General features: G+C 37.0%; 1 protein-coding gene across 6 annotated transcripts in view; it reads left to right on the top strand.

Annotated features, from left to right (window-relative positions):
* The window catches only part of LOC132154875 (catenin delta-2-like), an 83,523-nt gene that overhangs the window by 50,475 nt on the left and 18,408 nt on the right, over positions 1-14,640 (top strand). For 3 of the 6 annotated variants that reach the window (XM_059563594.1, XM_059563595.1, XM_059563598.1), the window contains 5 exons: positions 1,139-1,305; positions 2,352-2,892; positions 3,033-3,176; positions 4,053-4,302; positions 6,701-6,757. In XM_059563594.1, coding sequence (XP_059419577.1) covers positions 1,139-1,305; positions 2,352-2,892; positions 3,033-3,176; positions 4,053-4,302; positions 6,701-6,757 — 1,159 coding nt within the window. The remainder of the gene's footprint in view (positions 1-1,138; positions 1,306-2,351; positions 2,893-3,032; positions 3,177-4,052; positions 4,303-6,700; positions 6,758-14,640) is intronic. The other 3 variants (XM_059563596.1, XM_059563597.1, XM_059563599.1) reach the window with 2 other exon arrangements.

The raw sequence follows: 14,640 nt of genomic DNA on the forward strand, positions 1-14,640 counted from the left end.
ATTAAGTTTGTCAGAGGAAAAAATATATAAGTCGTCTATAGGTTGCATATAGGTTGCACTGTAATATTAAAATGACGATTTGTAAACTATGTATATATACATAGTTTACAAACCGTCATTTTAATATTACAGTCAGTTCAAAATCTTTGCGCCACCTGGCGGTACTTAAGCGAATAATTTTAACACGCGACTGAATTCAGTTAATGCCACGGCACCGCCGCGGCGTTATGCGCGGCGGTAAAGCCCATTTAGCTTGTCCTCCTACTGTAATATATGGTCATGCAGAATATGTGCTTTATAAGTAATAAACAGCCAATATGTTCATAATAGGCATGCTAATAAGCATCTAGTTATTAGTGAGTATATATAAATAATAATAAATACTTGTACCTTATTTATGTGATTGCGGGGGACATACTGTAAGATGAAAACGGACTGGGAATCACTGCTGACAGCATAAGAGGGACGAGTGAAGAGAAGGGACTGCAATTTCTGTTTATGCTGACCCCATTTTCTTGAGTGTTCTCATTGAGTGTCTTCCAGCAGTGATTAATTATGCATGCCTATTCTGTCCATCTACTCACTGTGAGGCTTGAAATAATGAGCTGTATAAAAGAAAGTAAAAAAGAGAACTGTGGATGGAGGCTGGAAGACAATAAAAGAATATGAGATGAAATGGTAAAGCAATTAACCAATTTTACAAAGGTAAAATGAGGTGAGTGGAATTATATGGACAGAGAAGAGAAAGTAACAAGATTTGCATCTCCTGAAGGAAACACATGAGCTTGCAAGGCAGCAAAAGAAACAAAGTTTTATGTAAGTTTAGATTTTAGGCTTTGATTCTGTGTAAATGTAATACTGCATCTTGCCACTTTTGACATAGTCATAAAAATCATCATACTTCGTGCTTTGCTGCACACAGGAATGAACAGTCGCTGTAAAGGAAGTTTTACATGGTTAAATATATGCAAAGACGACAAGACCAATTACAATTATGTATGCAAATAGATAGAATGAAAGACCAAATGCAAATCAGTGACTCTGACACTGTTGTAAATAAATGTGTGATTTTTATACTTAATCTTAAAGTTAAACAGTTTTGTCTTGTATTTCTTTTCCCCAAATTTCCCCTTCACAGGACCAGGCATCCTCTCTCAGAGTGCTTTGCAGCTCAATAATCAAGAAGGCACCTTTCCCTATCAAGTCAGTTACCATAGCAACCAGACCCTGGCCCTCGGCGACCTGTCGACCTCCCAGCCTCCTCTCAGTGGTCAGGTGGTAGGAGCCTTACATAGCTATAATCAGGTGCGGATTCATCTCTTTGTAAAAACAAAAAGATTTTGACCCTCTTAAACTATATGAATTATACCCTGTCTTTTTTGGGGGGGGGATCAAACCCTGGGGGAATTCACTAAGTAGTGTGTCCGCTAATAACGCTGTTCATGTGCATACACTGACTTAATGTTTTTAGTGCCTGAACAATGTTCTTTTTTCAGTCATGGCTTTTGTCTTATTAAAATCATCTATAAATTTGGTCAGTACATTTAGTCAGTGTTCATTCAGTTATACTTAAATGCATGTAATTTTAGTTGCGAAATTTATCAGAACAAATATTCAATTTATATATCAAATAATATTTTATATATAGACATAACACTGTAAGATAGTAAAAATCCATTGACAATGTTTTTGTTATTCTTTTAAAAGTTGATGCATGTTTAAATGCATGAACATGGAGTCCCATGCATGGCATGCATTTAAATAACTCGTTCCACAACTTAATTCCTGGCCATGTTTTATTATTTTGTTCCCTCATTTTAATTTAGTAAAATTGTGGCCACAGTGTCTATTACAGTAAAAATCAATACCACAGTTTAACTAAAACAATGCAACAAATTAATAAGTAGGTTTTCTTCCCTTCACATATAATGTGCAGGCTGTGCCTTTCAACTTTTAACATATATATTTTTTCAAATAAAACTATATATATATATATATATATATATATATATATATAGTTACTGCGTTGTTACTATTTTGCCATGTTATTTTTTGCAAATACAAATGAGGCTACAGTGTTGCGCAACAATAATTGTGCTATCTTTATTGAGCCTAAATTAAATAGAAAGGAGCCTTGTTTGTGCTGAAAAGAATGACAATGACTTAAATCCTCATTTGCATTTAAACTGGCCTGTGAACTGTTGCTGCACTGAAATACAAATCGCAAAAATTGCAAGTGTTTAGTGAATTCACCCCATTTTCCCTTGAATTTATCATGTCGGTCACCATCACTTAGTTCACAGCTCCTAGATGAGTGACATTTTAGCTCTTTACATGTCACTTACCTCTAGGTGACGTCTAATCGTGTTGCCCAGCTGGCTGCCAGAGAGACAGCCGCCCGGGCCCATTCCCAAGACTTCTTTGCCCAGGGTCATGGCAGTGCATTCCACATGCCTGACAATCAGCCAGCAGCCCCTGTAAACTATTCCTGCTCCACTCTACCAGCCCAGCGAGTGAGCTCTCCCTTTTCCATGCAGGCTTTGGGGTCCCCATCCAAACTGCAGAGGCTGGGCTCAGCCTCTGACATGCCCAGCTATGCCACTCTGGCGCGGGTGTCATCGCCCAAGCAGTCCCCAAGCCGACTGGCCAAGTCCTACAGCACCAGCTCTCCCATCAACATGGCAGTGGGAGGAGGGCCGTCCTCTTCACCACTGCACATGGCCGGACTCGGCAATACCTCCAACTCGTCTCCACTACACCAGCTCAGCGCTGCAGTGGGAAGCTACGCCACTCTGTCCCCTACCAAACGCATGCTCCACACCACCGATCAGTACAAGATCTCTCATGATCTGTACGCCAACGCCACCCTCCAGAGACCTGGCAGTCTGGCAGGTCAGTGCAATTTGTGGGATACAGCATTTCTGTTTGGTATTATTACCACATCAAAAATACATAAGCACTGGTCACACTTACTGTAGTGGTTGTTTTTCTGGTTAACGGTGCTTGAGAATCTGCCTTTGTCCATGATGTAGGTTCCAGGGGTTCGTACAGCAGTCAGCACAGTCACCTGGGCTCAGAGCTCAGACCCTTGCAGTCTCCTGAGCACCATATTGACCCAATTTATGAGGACAGAGTTTATCAGAAAGCCCCACTGAGGAACTTCAACCAAGGCCAAGGTAAGACAAGCAGACATAAGGTTCTCTAACAATTTAAGATCAACAGCAAAATCTTCTCAGTTAGAACATCATGGCTCTAGTACAGATGTGTTTATGAAATAAAAGGCTTGTTTCGGTTTTCTTTATGTTTAGAATAGAAATGTTTTCCAAAGTGCCCAATTTGTAGCAGTGTGCAGCTAGACATCATCACTTTACATCAAAAAGGTTTACTTTACATTTTTAAAAAGGTGAATATCTGTCATATTAAAGTATTTCATACCAATTTTTATGCTGTAAGTGATTGTTTATTGCTTGGTATTTTTTTTAACATATCCTGTTTTTACTATGAAAATAGCCTTTAGTGCTGACATGGCATTAAAAAAATAATACAATAAACAAATTAACATATTTGTTTTTTTAAAGTGTACATTTTTTATTTGAAACAATAAAAAATTAAATTATGCACACCAGGCTTGTGCAATAAAAAGTAAATGTTCTTGTTGACTTTGAAGTGGGAGTGTTTCTAGCACAGCTCTGAGCTACAGTCTGGAAAACCCTGCCATCCGGATGAACAGCCCTCAGTGGTGGTTTCTGGGTAGCTATTCAAATCTAAACAAAAGCAGGCCAGAGAGAAAAAAAACTGTTTTGCATTGACACTCAGACAAGCTAATAAAGCACCTACTGAAGAGCTATCATTATGGGTCAGTTTGTTATTTTGATGGCTTAACATCCTTTCTGTTCTGTTTTACTCCTCCTGTCCACCTTCTCCTCTCTTATGATTGTAATACCTGGTCAACATGTATCGTTTTTCACCTTTTTCTGCACCCAAAGATCCAATGAAACAGATTTGTGACCAGGTCCTGAACTTTCTGCTCTGTCCCTACTCTCCTGTTGTAGCCCCTTCCTCTCCTGGTGTTGACTCCATACCCTTGCAGCGCACTGGAAGCCAGAACGCCACAGGAACATTCCCCCGTGCCGGCTACGCCACTGGCCCTGGTGCCTCCACCGCTGACTATGCCAACCCCTACCGTACACTACAGTTCTGCCCCTCCACAGACTCACCCTACAGCAAATCAGGACCTGCTCTGCCCCCGGAGGCAACACTGGTCAGGTCGCCCTCTGTGGACAGCATCCAGAAGGACCCCAGGTGAGTTCTCCCACTGTCTAATGCATCTTGAAGGTCTCGATCTCAGCCAGTTAGTGAGATTTAGAGCCAAACTGACAGGCTGTGTGATTATCAAATCAAACAGAGCACCACATGCACAAGTTGTCAATTAAAACACTGTAGGGGAGAGTGGGGTAAGCTGTGCCATTGTTTAATTTGATTTGTCCTTAGGTAAGGAGAAATTAGACCTAATATGGCTAACTACATTTCAGGATATCTTGTGTCAACTAAATACAGAAGAAAAGCATCTATTACAAAGGGTCATATAAATATGAGTTCTCAACAACTAAAAATTGATAAGTAAAAACAATCCAATTCCAAAGTCTTAATTTTTGCAACACATTATTTGTAAACCACCTAAGACAGATGTCACTAAATATTTGAATGAAGTTAAATAATTTTCAGCATTTTATAAGTCTGTTATGCTCATATGTTGTGAACTATTATTTAATTTTAAAATAACTTAAGCATTTTCAGCAGAAACATTTCTTATTGTAAATGTTGAAGTCAGTGCTGCGTAATATTTTTTGTGGAAACGGGAATGCAATATTTATAATCAGGATTTTTTCACTGCGTCTACACCGGATGCGACAGTTGTCGTGCCATGTCGAGCCGCAACAGCTAAAGTCTGTCTTCACTGGACATGACAAAGTGACAGTTGCAAATTATTCACATTTTTTGTCGGTATGTCATAAATAGAACAAGGCAGCAGTTTACTGTCAGGGATTTGTCATGGTGTGCCGCACCGCATCCAGTGTAGACAGTATCAACGAATACAACGGGTTCTATAGTATTTTAACACAACGCGTCGCTCTGCTTGCATCCAGTGTAGACAAGGTGTTTGATTAAGAACAGCATTCATTTAAAGTGGAAATATTTAATTTAATTGTAAATGTCTTTACTGTCACTGGTTTTTGTTAGTTGTCGTTTCATTGTTAATTAAAATAAAAAAACTTACCCCAAACGTTTGAGTGGTTTTGAAATCACCAATATGATATATGTTTAGATAATGAAAATGCTCAATATTTATGTGCATCTCTCAGTCACAAGCAGCTGTATATGATGGGTTCTTTCTAAATATATGGTCACTTGAAAAAACAATTGTGCAGTTTACTTGATTAAGGAGGTGACACATATTACTTCACTCTCTCCTACAACATGAATCAGACTTCACATAATGTCACTTGCTGTAGTACTTTAGTTTGCCTGTGTACACCTACAAAATCCCACAAAGATATTACACATTTGTCACAATTGTAAACATTCTTCAAGAATGATAGTGCATGATTTTGTGGATTATATAGGTAGTCAGTTCCACCTTGTTCACTCTGTCTTTATATTGGTATTAAGCATATTTTTGGTTTTATCGTGTGACATTAATGTGATGTTCTGAGAGGCCAATGATGATCATCTCTTGTGAGCTAAAATACTGTAGGACTTTCTCTTTTTTTTGTTTGCTTGCTTTTTCTGCTGATTTGACCTTGTTTTTGTTTAGTTTTTTGGTTACTTGTCATCCCTTTTGTTGACTTCTCATGCTTTCTTTTCTCTCCCATGTCTTTTCACTGCTAGTGGCTATGGTGGAGATGGTATGAAGTGTGATGCATTGCATTTACTGGCTGCAAACAAATGCACAGATATGGTTCACTAATATAGTGTTTGGGATATTAAAGGGTGGGTCTGGCAACAATACAGTTTATCACCAAAATCCTTTTAAATTATACATAGATCTTTTTTTTTTACTTGAAGGCAGTTTGTAGCAAAGTATTGTACTGTATATACATAAAACACTGCATTAATTATAACTCCTTGTACCCCCTGTGAAGAAGCAAGAATGTATAGATTAGGGGTTTTCAAACTTTTTGAATGACACCAAGGACCCGTAAATATGATAATCTCCTTCTTAAAATATAAATCTGCTGTATATTTTCATGCAAAGACTGTAAAGACAGACTTATTCTGTTTAAAATATTTATATAGAAATATTATTATTATACAATAAATATTTTGTGTAAAATGTAGTGTGTTTTTATTTATCTATTTATTTTATTAGTTTTTTTTTTAAGTAGAACGCAGAGGACTTCTTATCATTAATCAGTAGCAGCACTGACTGGAAATGTGAAAGTTTATCACAACTATTAAAGTTTATGTCTAGCTCACACTGTGTGATATGGATGGGACATCTTTTTCATTATGTGAGACCCCTCTTTAATAAAAACCAGCAACAAATTAACTTTGTAGTGCATGTTAAGTCAAATGCAAGTGTGATGTATGTTCATGCAGCACAAGAAGACAGCTAAACATAAATACATTCTTTTTAAAATGTCAAATCCCTTTGTGCTAGACACCTACCCTTTCTCTCTCTCTGCCTGTCTCCTGATAGGTACGACCCTGAATTCCTTGTCTGGAATCAAAATCAAGCCGAGCAAAGAATGACAAAGTAATCCAACATTTATTTACATTTCTACTCCTCATCTACAAAAGCACTGTTCTCCTCTCTACTCAAGATCATATGCTAGGGCAGCATGACTGTGTTGAGACAAGCTTTGTTTTACAGAATATGTCAGAAAATGTTTTTAATGCTTCCTTCCAACATTTCCGCATTCTATTTACAAGAAGAGCATTAGCCTTTCATTCATCCACAGAAAAGTTAATTTGTGGTCAAGTCCGAAGTCATTTTTGATTGATCAGATTAATGGAGTGATAGAAATTAGTCATAGTTACATGAAGAGCAGATGTTCAGATCTGTGTTGGTTTTTCTAGGAGGAGTGGTACATAGGTGACCAGAATTTGTTCATTCCTGCAAAGCATCACATTGTGTGTGTGTGTGTGTGTGTGTGTGTGTGCATGTGAGTCTCTCCAGTTGTGTTATTCGTTGTTTCGTTATCATTTTATGTTAAAGCATGCTTATTATCATTTTTAATACTTTATTTAACACCATTGTCTTACTTTCAATGCAAGCAACAGCCATGATTTTGTTGTTGTGTACCACATTTTCCATAATGGAATCATTTTATTGGCTACAAACAATATTTTAATTTGGAGGTTAGTTTGGGGTGTACTTTTAAAGTGTATTAAGTGAAACTACAGTTTTACCATGGTAATCACGGTTTCTGTCAAAATAGTTGCTTTAATTATTGTTACTATAATAAAGAATTGGTCAAATGTGTCATTAGACAGAATTGCCATGTGATAACACTGAAAATTAAATGATTAAAACAAGAAAAGACACAATATAAACCTTTTATATAAATATATAATTTTTTGTGTGAAATATATACATTTTTCTGAAAGAAAAGTAATACTTTAAGCAAGGATGCATTCAATTTATAAAAAGTGAGTAAATAATAATAAAAAAATGTATCCTTTTCATTTCAGAATAGTTTATTACGCACCAAATTAGTATGATTTCTGAGATATTTTCTGAGTATGAGTGTCATGAGACACTAAAGACTAGAAAAGTCAGCTGTGCCATTGCTGGAATAAATACAATGCTAAAATATATTTGAAAAATATTTTAAAGCATTATTTTAAATTGTAATGATTCACATTTTTACTGTTTTTATTGTATTTTGTGTAAGCATAATCAACTTATCTTATAGATAGATAGATAGATAGATAGATAGATAGATAGATAGATAGTATCTGTGGTTACCATTGTAAATAATGCACATATGTTTTATAACTAATATAATGTGTAGCATCATTTACCAAAGGTTTATGATCCTCTGCATTCATCAAAGTATTACTGACAAAACGTATAACCACCATTATAAGCCATATGCTTGTCTGTGATTCAACAGAACTCTTTTGGTTCCAGAATTATGCTGTAAATATAAGAATGTGAGATGTGAGAATTTATTAGCCCATTTTGTGGAAATACAATTTATGTGCTGTTTTGTTGAAAAATGTCGGAAGCATTTGCCCATTCTGGAATGTGGAAGCATTAATATAGTCTAATGCTGAGAAGTGCAGTGCTGATTTTCTGATCTCTGCTCTGAGTGGGTGGCTGGTGATGAAGTGGTCACTGAACGTCACAAAGACATTTCCTGACCTCTCTCATTGCAAACAGTTCAAGCCGCCTCTCAGGACCATTCAAGCATGTGTGTGCTGAATCCACAACACTACTGACCACTATTTACTAAAGAGGGGGTCAACCATGGGTCGCACCTTCACACCCTGTTAGAGCTCACCGCTCCTTGCTGCCCAAATCATATTTATGTGACCGTTAGCAGCTCTTTGATTCACCAGTTTCTCTTACAGCCGTCAAAACAGTGTATTAGAGGTTCAGTTTACTGTAGGGTGAGAGCTGTCAGAATTAGTCACCTGTAATCTCAAACTGACTGGTGGTTCATTGCCCCTCACAGCATGATTTACTGAAGTAGAACATATTATGTTGGTCCTGAAGCAATATAACCTAACCTTTGATATAGAAATGTTGTCCAGTCCCCTAAGCTTATCCCAAAACTCTGATTGGTTGACAGGTATGTTTAGGATGACCAAATAAGGATGCTAATCAAATAAATGCCAAGTCATGAAACTCTGATTGTTTAATGTTGCATACAAAGCCAATGAGCTTATGCATTACATTTAAATAGCTGGTAACCATTCACTAGAGCATTTTGCAGCATGCTTTCAGAGTTTCACTAATACCCTCCACCTTCCCCAGCTCCACCTGTATAGATCTGCTAGGGGTTATTATATATACTGCTTGTGCAGCAACAGTATTTCTTAGATACTCTCATCACTGTATTAGTGTATGTATTGGCAGTAGCAAGTTCCGATACTTGCAGTGTAGCAGCAGCAACAACAATCTACAACAACAGCAATAACCAAAAGCAGCAGAATTCAGCAGCATTGCAGAACTATTCTGCCAAGACCAAATACATATTGTCATGCTAAAATCTTCTGAGAGTTGTCAAGATAGAACTAAGGATGTAATAATACTGTTGTCAAATATGTTTCCCATACAATTCCCCATCTTCCATTGCTCAGACAAGCAGAATGCAACTATTGCACTATTGCTGTGCAAGCCAGAGATGGAAATTGTAAAGATTTTCTTCCTGTATTACGTACTTTATTCTGTGAGCACACCTTCATGTTATTTCAAACCTGTATTACTTTATTCTATGAGCACTAAATATATTTTGAAAAATGGCTTAGGGTTTTTTGCCCATAAAAAAAACATTAAAGGGATCTAAAGTAATTTTGGATCCTACTGACTTTTATGGCATGAACAAAAACTGTTAAAACATTCTTAAAATGTCTCTTGTTATGTTCCACAGAAAAAAGAAAATCATACAGGTTTGGAACAGCATGATTGTAAGTGAATTATGAGAGAATTTTCATGACTATCTCTTTAAGGTGGAATAGAAAAAAGGAATTTCCTTTATCCATGAATCCACAATTCTTGTGCACAGTCTTTGATTGAGCTGTCACATGTTGTTGTTCCAGCAGTCATTTTCCCATTTCTTTCAGACAAAAGCATGCACCAGAATGGAAGTGCATGTTTCATGTGTGTGCCGCTTATTCAGCGCTCTGCTTGTGTTTGAATAGGAAAGCCAGGGAGCAAGCCGAGAGGACAGAGGAGTTCTATGCTCATTAGAGTGTTTGTTTTAACAGTCTGCACGCTTCAGCAGCTAAGCCACAAGCTAGAGCTGCAGCGATTACATGGGCTGGTGACTGGTCTTATTTACTCTGTTCAGCATGTGTAAGTTCTCTATTCATCTGGCTGTGATGCCAGAAGCTAATTGTATGACATACAAACAGGCCTGTAGCATGGTAGTTTTCTTGGAGCTGCACACACTTAGAACATGTGGCACTTAGCAATGCCACTTCTATCTATGAGCAATAAATGAAAGAGAACTGACTAATTGTGCACAGTGTTGTCCTTGTCAGTGAAAATACATGCTGCTGAAAATACATGATGATGAAAGTTGTTTATTAAATTTTTTTTTTTTTTGTCAGTGACTATGGAAATGAGACAAAAAGTACTGTTAAATAATTGTAATTAAAACACAAAAAAAGCTGCACATTATCTCGGTTGTGCATGTCAATACATATAATATATGGTATATTGCTAAGATGGGATATTTATTAAGGTTGCTGTTTCTATGAGTTATGTACGTTTATGCTAATTTGAGTTTAGTGTATTTGTAGAAATGATTGCAAAAGGGAATATTTATTCATACAACATTTTTGTTATTCTTTAATACTGTACATTATAATGTTGTGATGCCTATATTTACTAATTAAATGGTAGGCTTACAAATAAATTTGTTTTGTACATAGTAGTGTACATTTATAATATTATTCATTTATCAGTTATCAGTTTTCATAACATGAAAACAATTGTCATCTTATCAATATCTATATATCATGAAAAGCATACTGTTGAATATTATAATAGCAAACTTGATATATATCCAATATTGGCTGATACAATATATAATATTTTTAAATATATGTGCATGAAATAACACTTTAAGATCATAACAAATCACTGAAACTGTTTTTATATAGAATTAGTTGAATAAATATTGGTGATTTAGCTGCACTTTAGCTGAACACAAATAAACTGACCAATAAACTGACCTGTACTTTTTGAGGAGGATCAGTGTGTATCTCACATAAAGACTCTGCTGCATCCTGTTCAAAATATCAGTCCATTAGCTCTATTTCTAATAATCATGCTCAGTCAAGCATCCTGAATGCATAATTTATGATGCTTTTATTTGGCTGTTTTTTATGCCATGCAACATTTAGTGGTCGTCGACAGGCTTATCCTCTTCTTCCTCGGTCCCTGTGGGTTAATTTTGGCTGTTGTGCTGAAACATGAAGCTGGGTTTTGTGGTGTTAATGTCTTTTATGAGAATGAAAGATAGGCTCACCTGACTGAACCATAACAAAAGCCCAAATAAAAAATAGACTTGTCACAAACAAGAGAGTTTGTCTCAATCCAGCGAGACACCTTCCACTGAAGGATTTTCAAGCTGCATGCCTAGCAAACCTTTTATAAATCCATGGACAACAAGACCCAATCGTTTCTTCTTCTAGCTTTGTTCCTAAACCCTAGTGAGCTGCTTTGTCACATATACAGGCAGCATTGTAGTTTTTGTAGAACATTATAATTTGGAACACACTCTTTAGGCAGCAACTCAACTATTGTTTTCAATAGAATTTAGTGCAGTGTTAGGGATAACATAATTTTGTAGGCCAAACCAGCAGTTTGCATCATTCTGCTTTCCCAATAATTTAATGGCTTCAATGGGTTTTGTGTTATTTCAGAAAATAAGCTCTGTGACCAACAAAAGTGTATGATTCTTACACGTTTTATTCATCAAGAAAATCTTTGCAAATGAATACAACATTTTAAAAATTTTAACCCTAAATATATTTAGCCAAAGTACGGCTATAAGTGAACTGCACCACGGTCACTTGACTTCAGTGTCACCACCACAAGCAACTCTTTCAATCTTTATTTAAAATGTACAAAGTGAGGATAAACACAACAAGGATGTAGATGAGTTTTACTCTTTGGTGTGATGATCTTTAATAATACACAAATACTGTGCATTTTTCAGTATTGAATGAAATATAAGTTTATTTAATTTCTTATCTTGAAATACTGCCTACATAGACAGCACACTAGGTTTTGGAACAGAGCCTCTCTCATTTCTGACTGTTGAAATGAAGGTCAGCCCCTAGTTTAATTGTGCTGATGGGGGGGTGGATCCTGCAGGTGAAGGTTAGACCAGCCACCCACCCACAGCATCTCTCCGTATCAGACCTTGAGGGGCGAAATCACAAGTCTGGGCGTGCACATAACGAAAGAGCTCTCTGTCCTCTGTAGCGTGAATGAGTCATTTCCCAGCCAAATCCTTCTCCAGCTCTGGCAAGGGATGAGTTTTTTTGCAGGCCTAGGATCTGAACAGACGTTTGATTATTCGTGTTCGGTGATTAATGGTTGGTTCATGCCTGCTTCAGCGGCCTGTTATAGTGATTGGAGCTGTGCTGGGGGGAGTGGTTAATTGTGGTAATAGGGAGGTTAAGGATTTGGCTGCCAGTGACAGACCTGACAGAGAGGAGGGAGTGTCACCAAGCTGCAGCAGCCTGCACTCTGCATATGTGTGTGTCTCTGTAGAACTGGCCTTCTGGGAATGATTCAGCGCTAAGATTTAATGACACGAACGAGGACGAGCAGGGTGCCATTTCTATTCTGACTTTAATCATAAATGATATAGGTGGTTTCTAAAGCAGCAGATATCGTATAAATCACATTTAAACCGTTACTAACATTTATTCCTCATTATGTATGTATGCATACATTCATGCTGTGATGCTGCGTTATGTATGGATGTAGAGCACAACTGTGACTGTCCACTTCTTCGGGAGCCTTGGTAATTGAAGTATTTTCCACTTTCCTGTAAAAAATCTTCAGTGACACAACCATCTCACTTGAAGATGGAAAGGTGTTTCCGCTTTATTTTTAAATGCAGAAGTAAGCTATTTTCTGTGAGTGTGCAAGACTTTCATAAGGTAAATAACTAGAAGATTCACAAAATGCAGTGAATGGTTAAGCTATTTGCGCTACAAACCAGCATGTTTATGTTTGCCATAATAACTAAGACATTATGATAGCAAATACCAATTTACAACATCAAGCAGCATAACAGACTGATTTTTACAAATTAAAATTACTGGAGGAACTGACATTTAAGTCCAAAAGGACACACTTAAAAACTTGTGAATAATGCAATCGAATCAAGAATGACTATTTTCATCATTAGTTATTCTCTTAAACAATTAATTAAAAACAGTGATACATTCTGAAAACAAACTATGTGTTGCTCAGAGACTCAGCAGGTAATTCTACACTTGGAACTGTTTTGATTGACGGAGCATAAATATGCAGAGTATATAACAATGTGTCTCTAATATGTACGTTTTTGCTTTGCTAAACACAAATGTCACTTCTTGATGAACTCAGAAGCTGGTAAAGCATTGGGGCAATGCTTTATGCTGAACTGCCGTCTATAATTACATGAGGTAAACATTGAGTGAATAATTTCATTTTGGAGCACACGTTAATTAACGGAGTCATTTTAGATTTTCTGTCAAAAAATTATTTACACTAATTAACCTAGAATTTGCTTATGTGACAGCACCAAATTGATTGCCTTATAAACTTCAAACATTTTACAGCCATTTTTGTGTTACGCTTTAATTACTGATTAACGCAAATATTACCAATTAGCCCACTCCTGTGATTTATGAAAGCCTAATGCATTGGAGAGTTTGCCCTGACGTTTTGTGGGCTGCTGGGCATTTCCTACCATCTGTAATGGATTTGGTTCTCTGTTTTGTGAATAAAGCCCTCAACATAGCAGCTTAGAGAGATGTGATTTAAACAAGCATTCATTTCTCAAGGTTAAACAATGATAAAAAGCAACAAAGATACAAAGAAAACCAAGTACCCAATCTCAGGATTATCTCCAGTTTGACCTTTCCCCAATGGATCCCATTCTTCTTTTCCTGACTGCAATTGCCCTCTCAAGTTTACTGGGTGTGCTAGAGAGAAATGGGACATGAAATAATAGATGTTTCCCATGGTGACTCTTACCCAGAGATGTTTGTACATCATGTTGTTTTTTAGCAAGCATTGCATTTTCTCTCTGCCTCCATATCTTATTTTTCCTTTTTTGTTTTCCCTCCTTCCTTGTGCTCTCTGTCTATCATTACCACCTCATTCTTTTAAATATTAGGTCTTATTATTTGAATCGATTCCTCCTGTTTGACAGCCTGTGATATGGTGGTAGTGTAGAGGCAGTGTTTGGTAGTCTGAAAAAGGTAGGGAGAAAAAGACATGAATGTCAAACACAATGTTCTCCTCTCTTGCCTACATGTGGTAGTGTGTGTTTTCACAGCAGACTTCAGGATAGTATGTTGAATTTGCTTTTGTTACTTCTTAAAGCACTGTGTTGGTACTGATATTCTAACGATAGAGTCGCAGGACTCAGGGGTTTAGAAAATGCAGATCTTCTCCTGTGGGGTTCCAGGCACCTTAGGACTGCTCCAGGCAAAAGCACAGCTGTCACTGATACCAGTGATAAGGCCGACATTTCAGGGAGGATTTTATTGTCTGTATACGTTAGCTGAGATCTAACGTTCTTCTGCAGAAAGCATCAAAATCAGAATTTTAAAATGATCGCTGACGTGTGGTTAATTTGTTTTTATTTAGTTGCATTCATTTCTATGGTAATGTAATTAGTATTACTTCACTATTTTCAAAGGATAAAGTTGTGCATTTAACGGTGGGAGATC

The sequence above is a fragment of the Carassius carassius genome, chromosome 12 (genome assembly GCF_963082965.1).
Source record: "Carassius carassius chromosome 12, fCarCar2.1, whole genome shotgun sequence".
NCBI classification, from domain to species: Eukaryota; Metazoa; Chordata; class Actinopteri; order Cypriniformes; family Cyprinidae; genus Carassius; species Carassius carassius.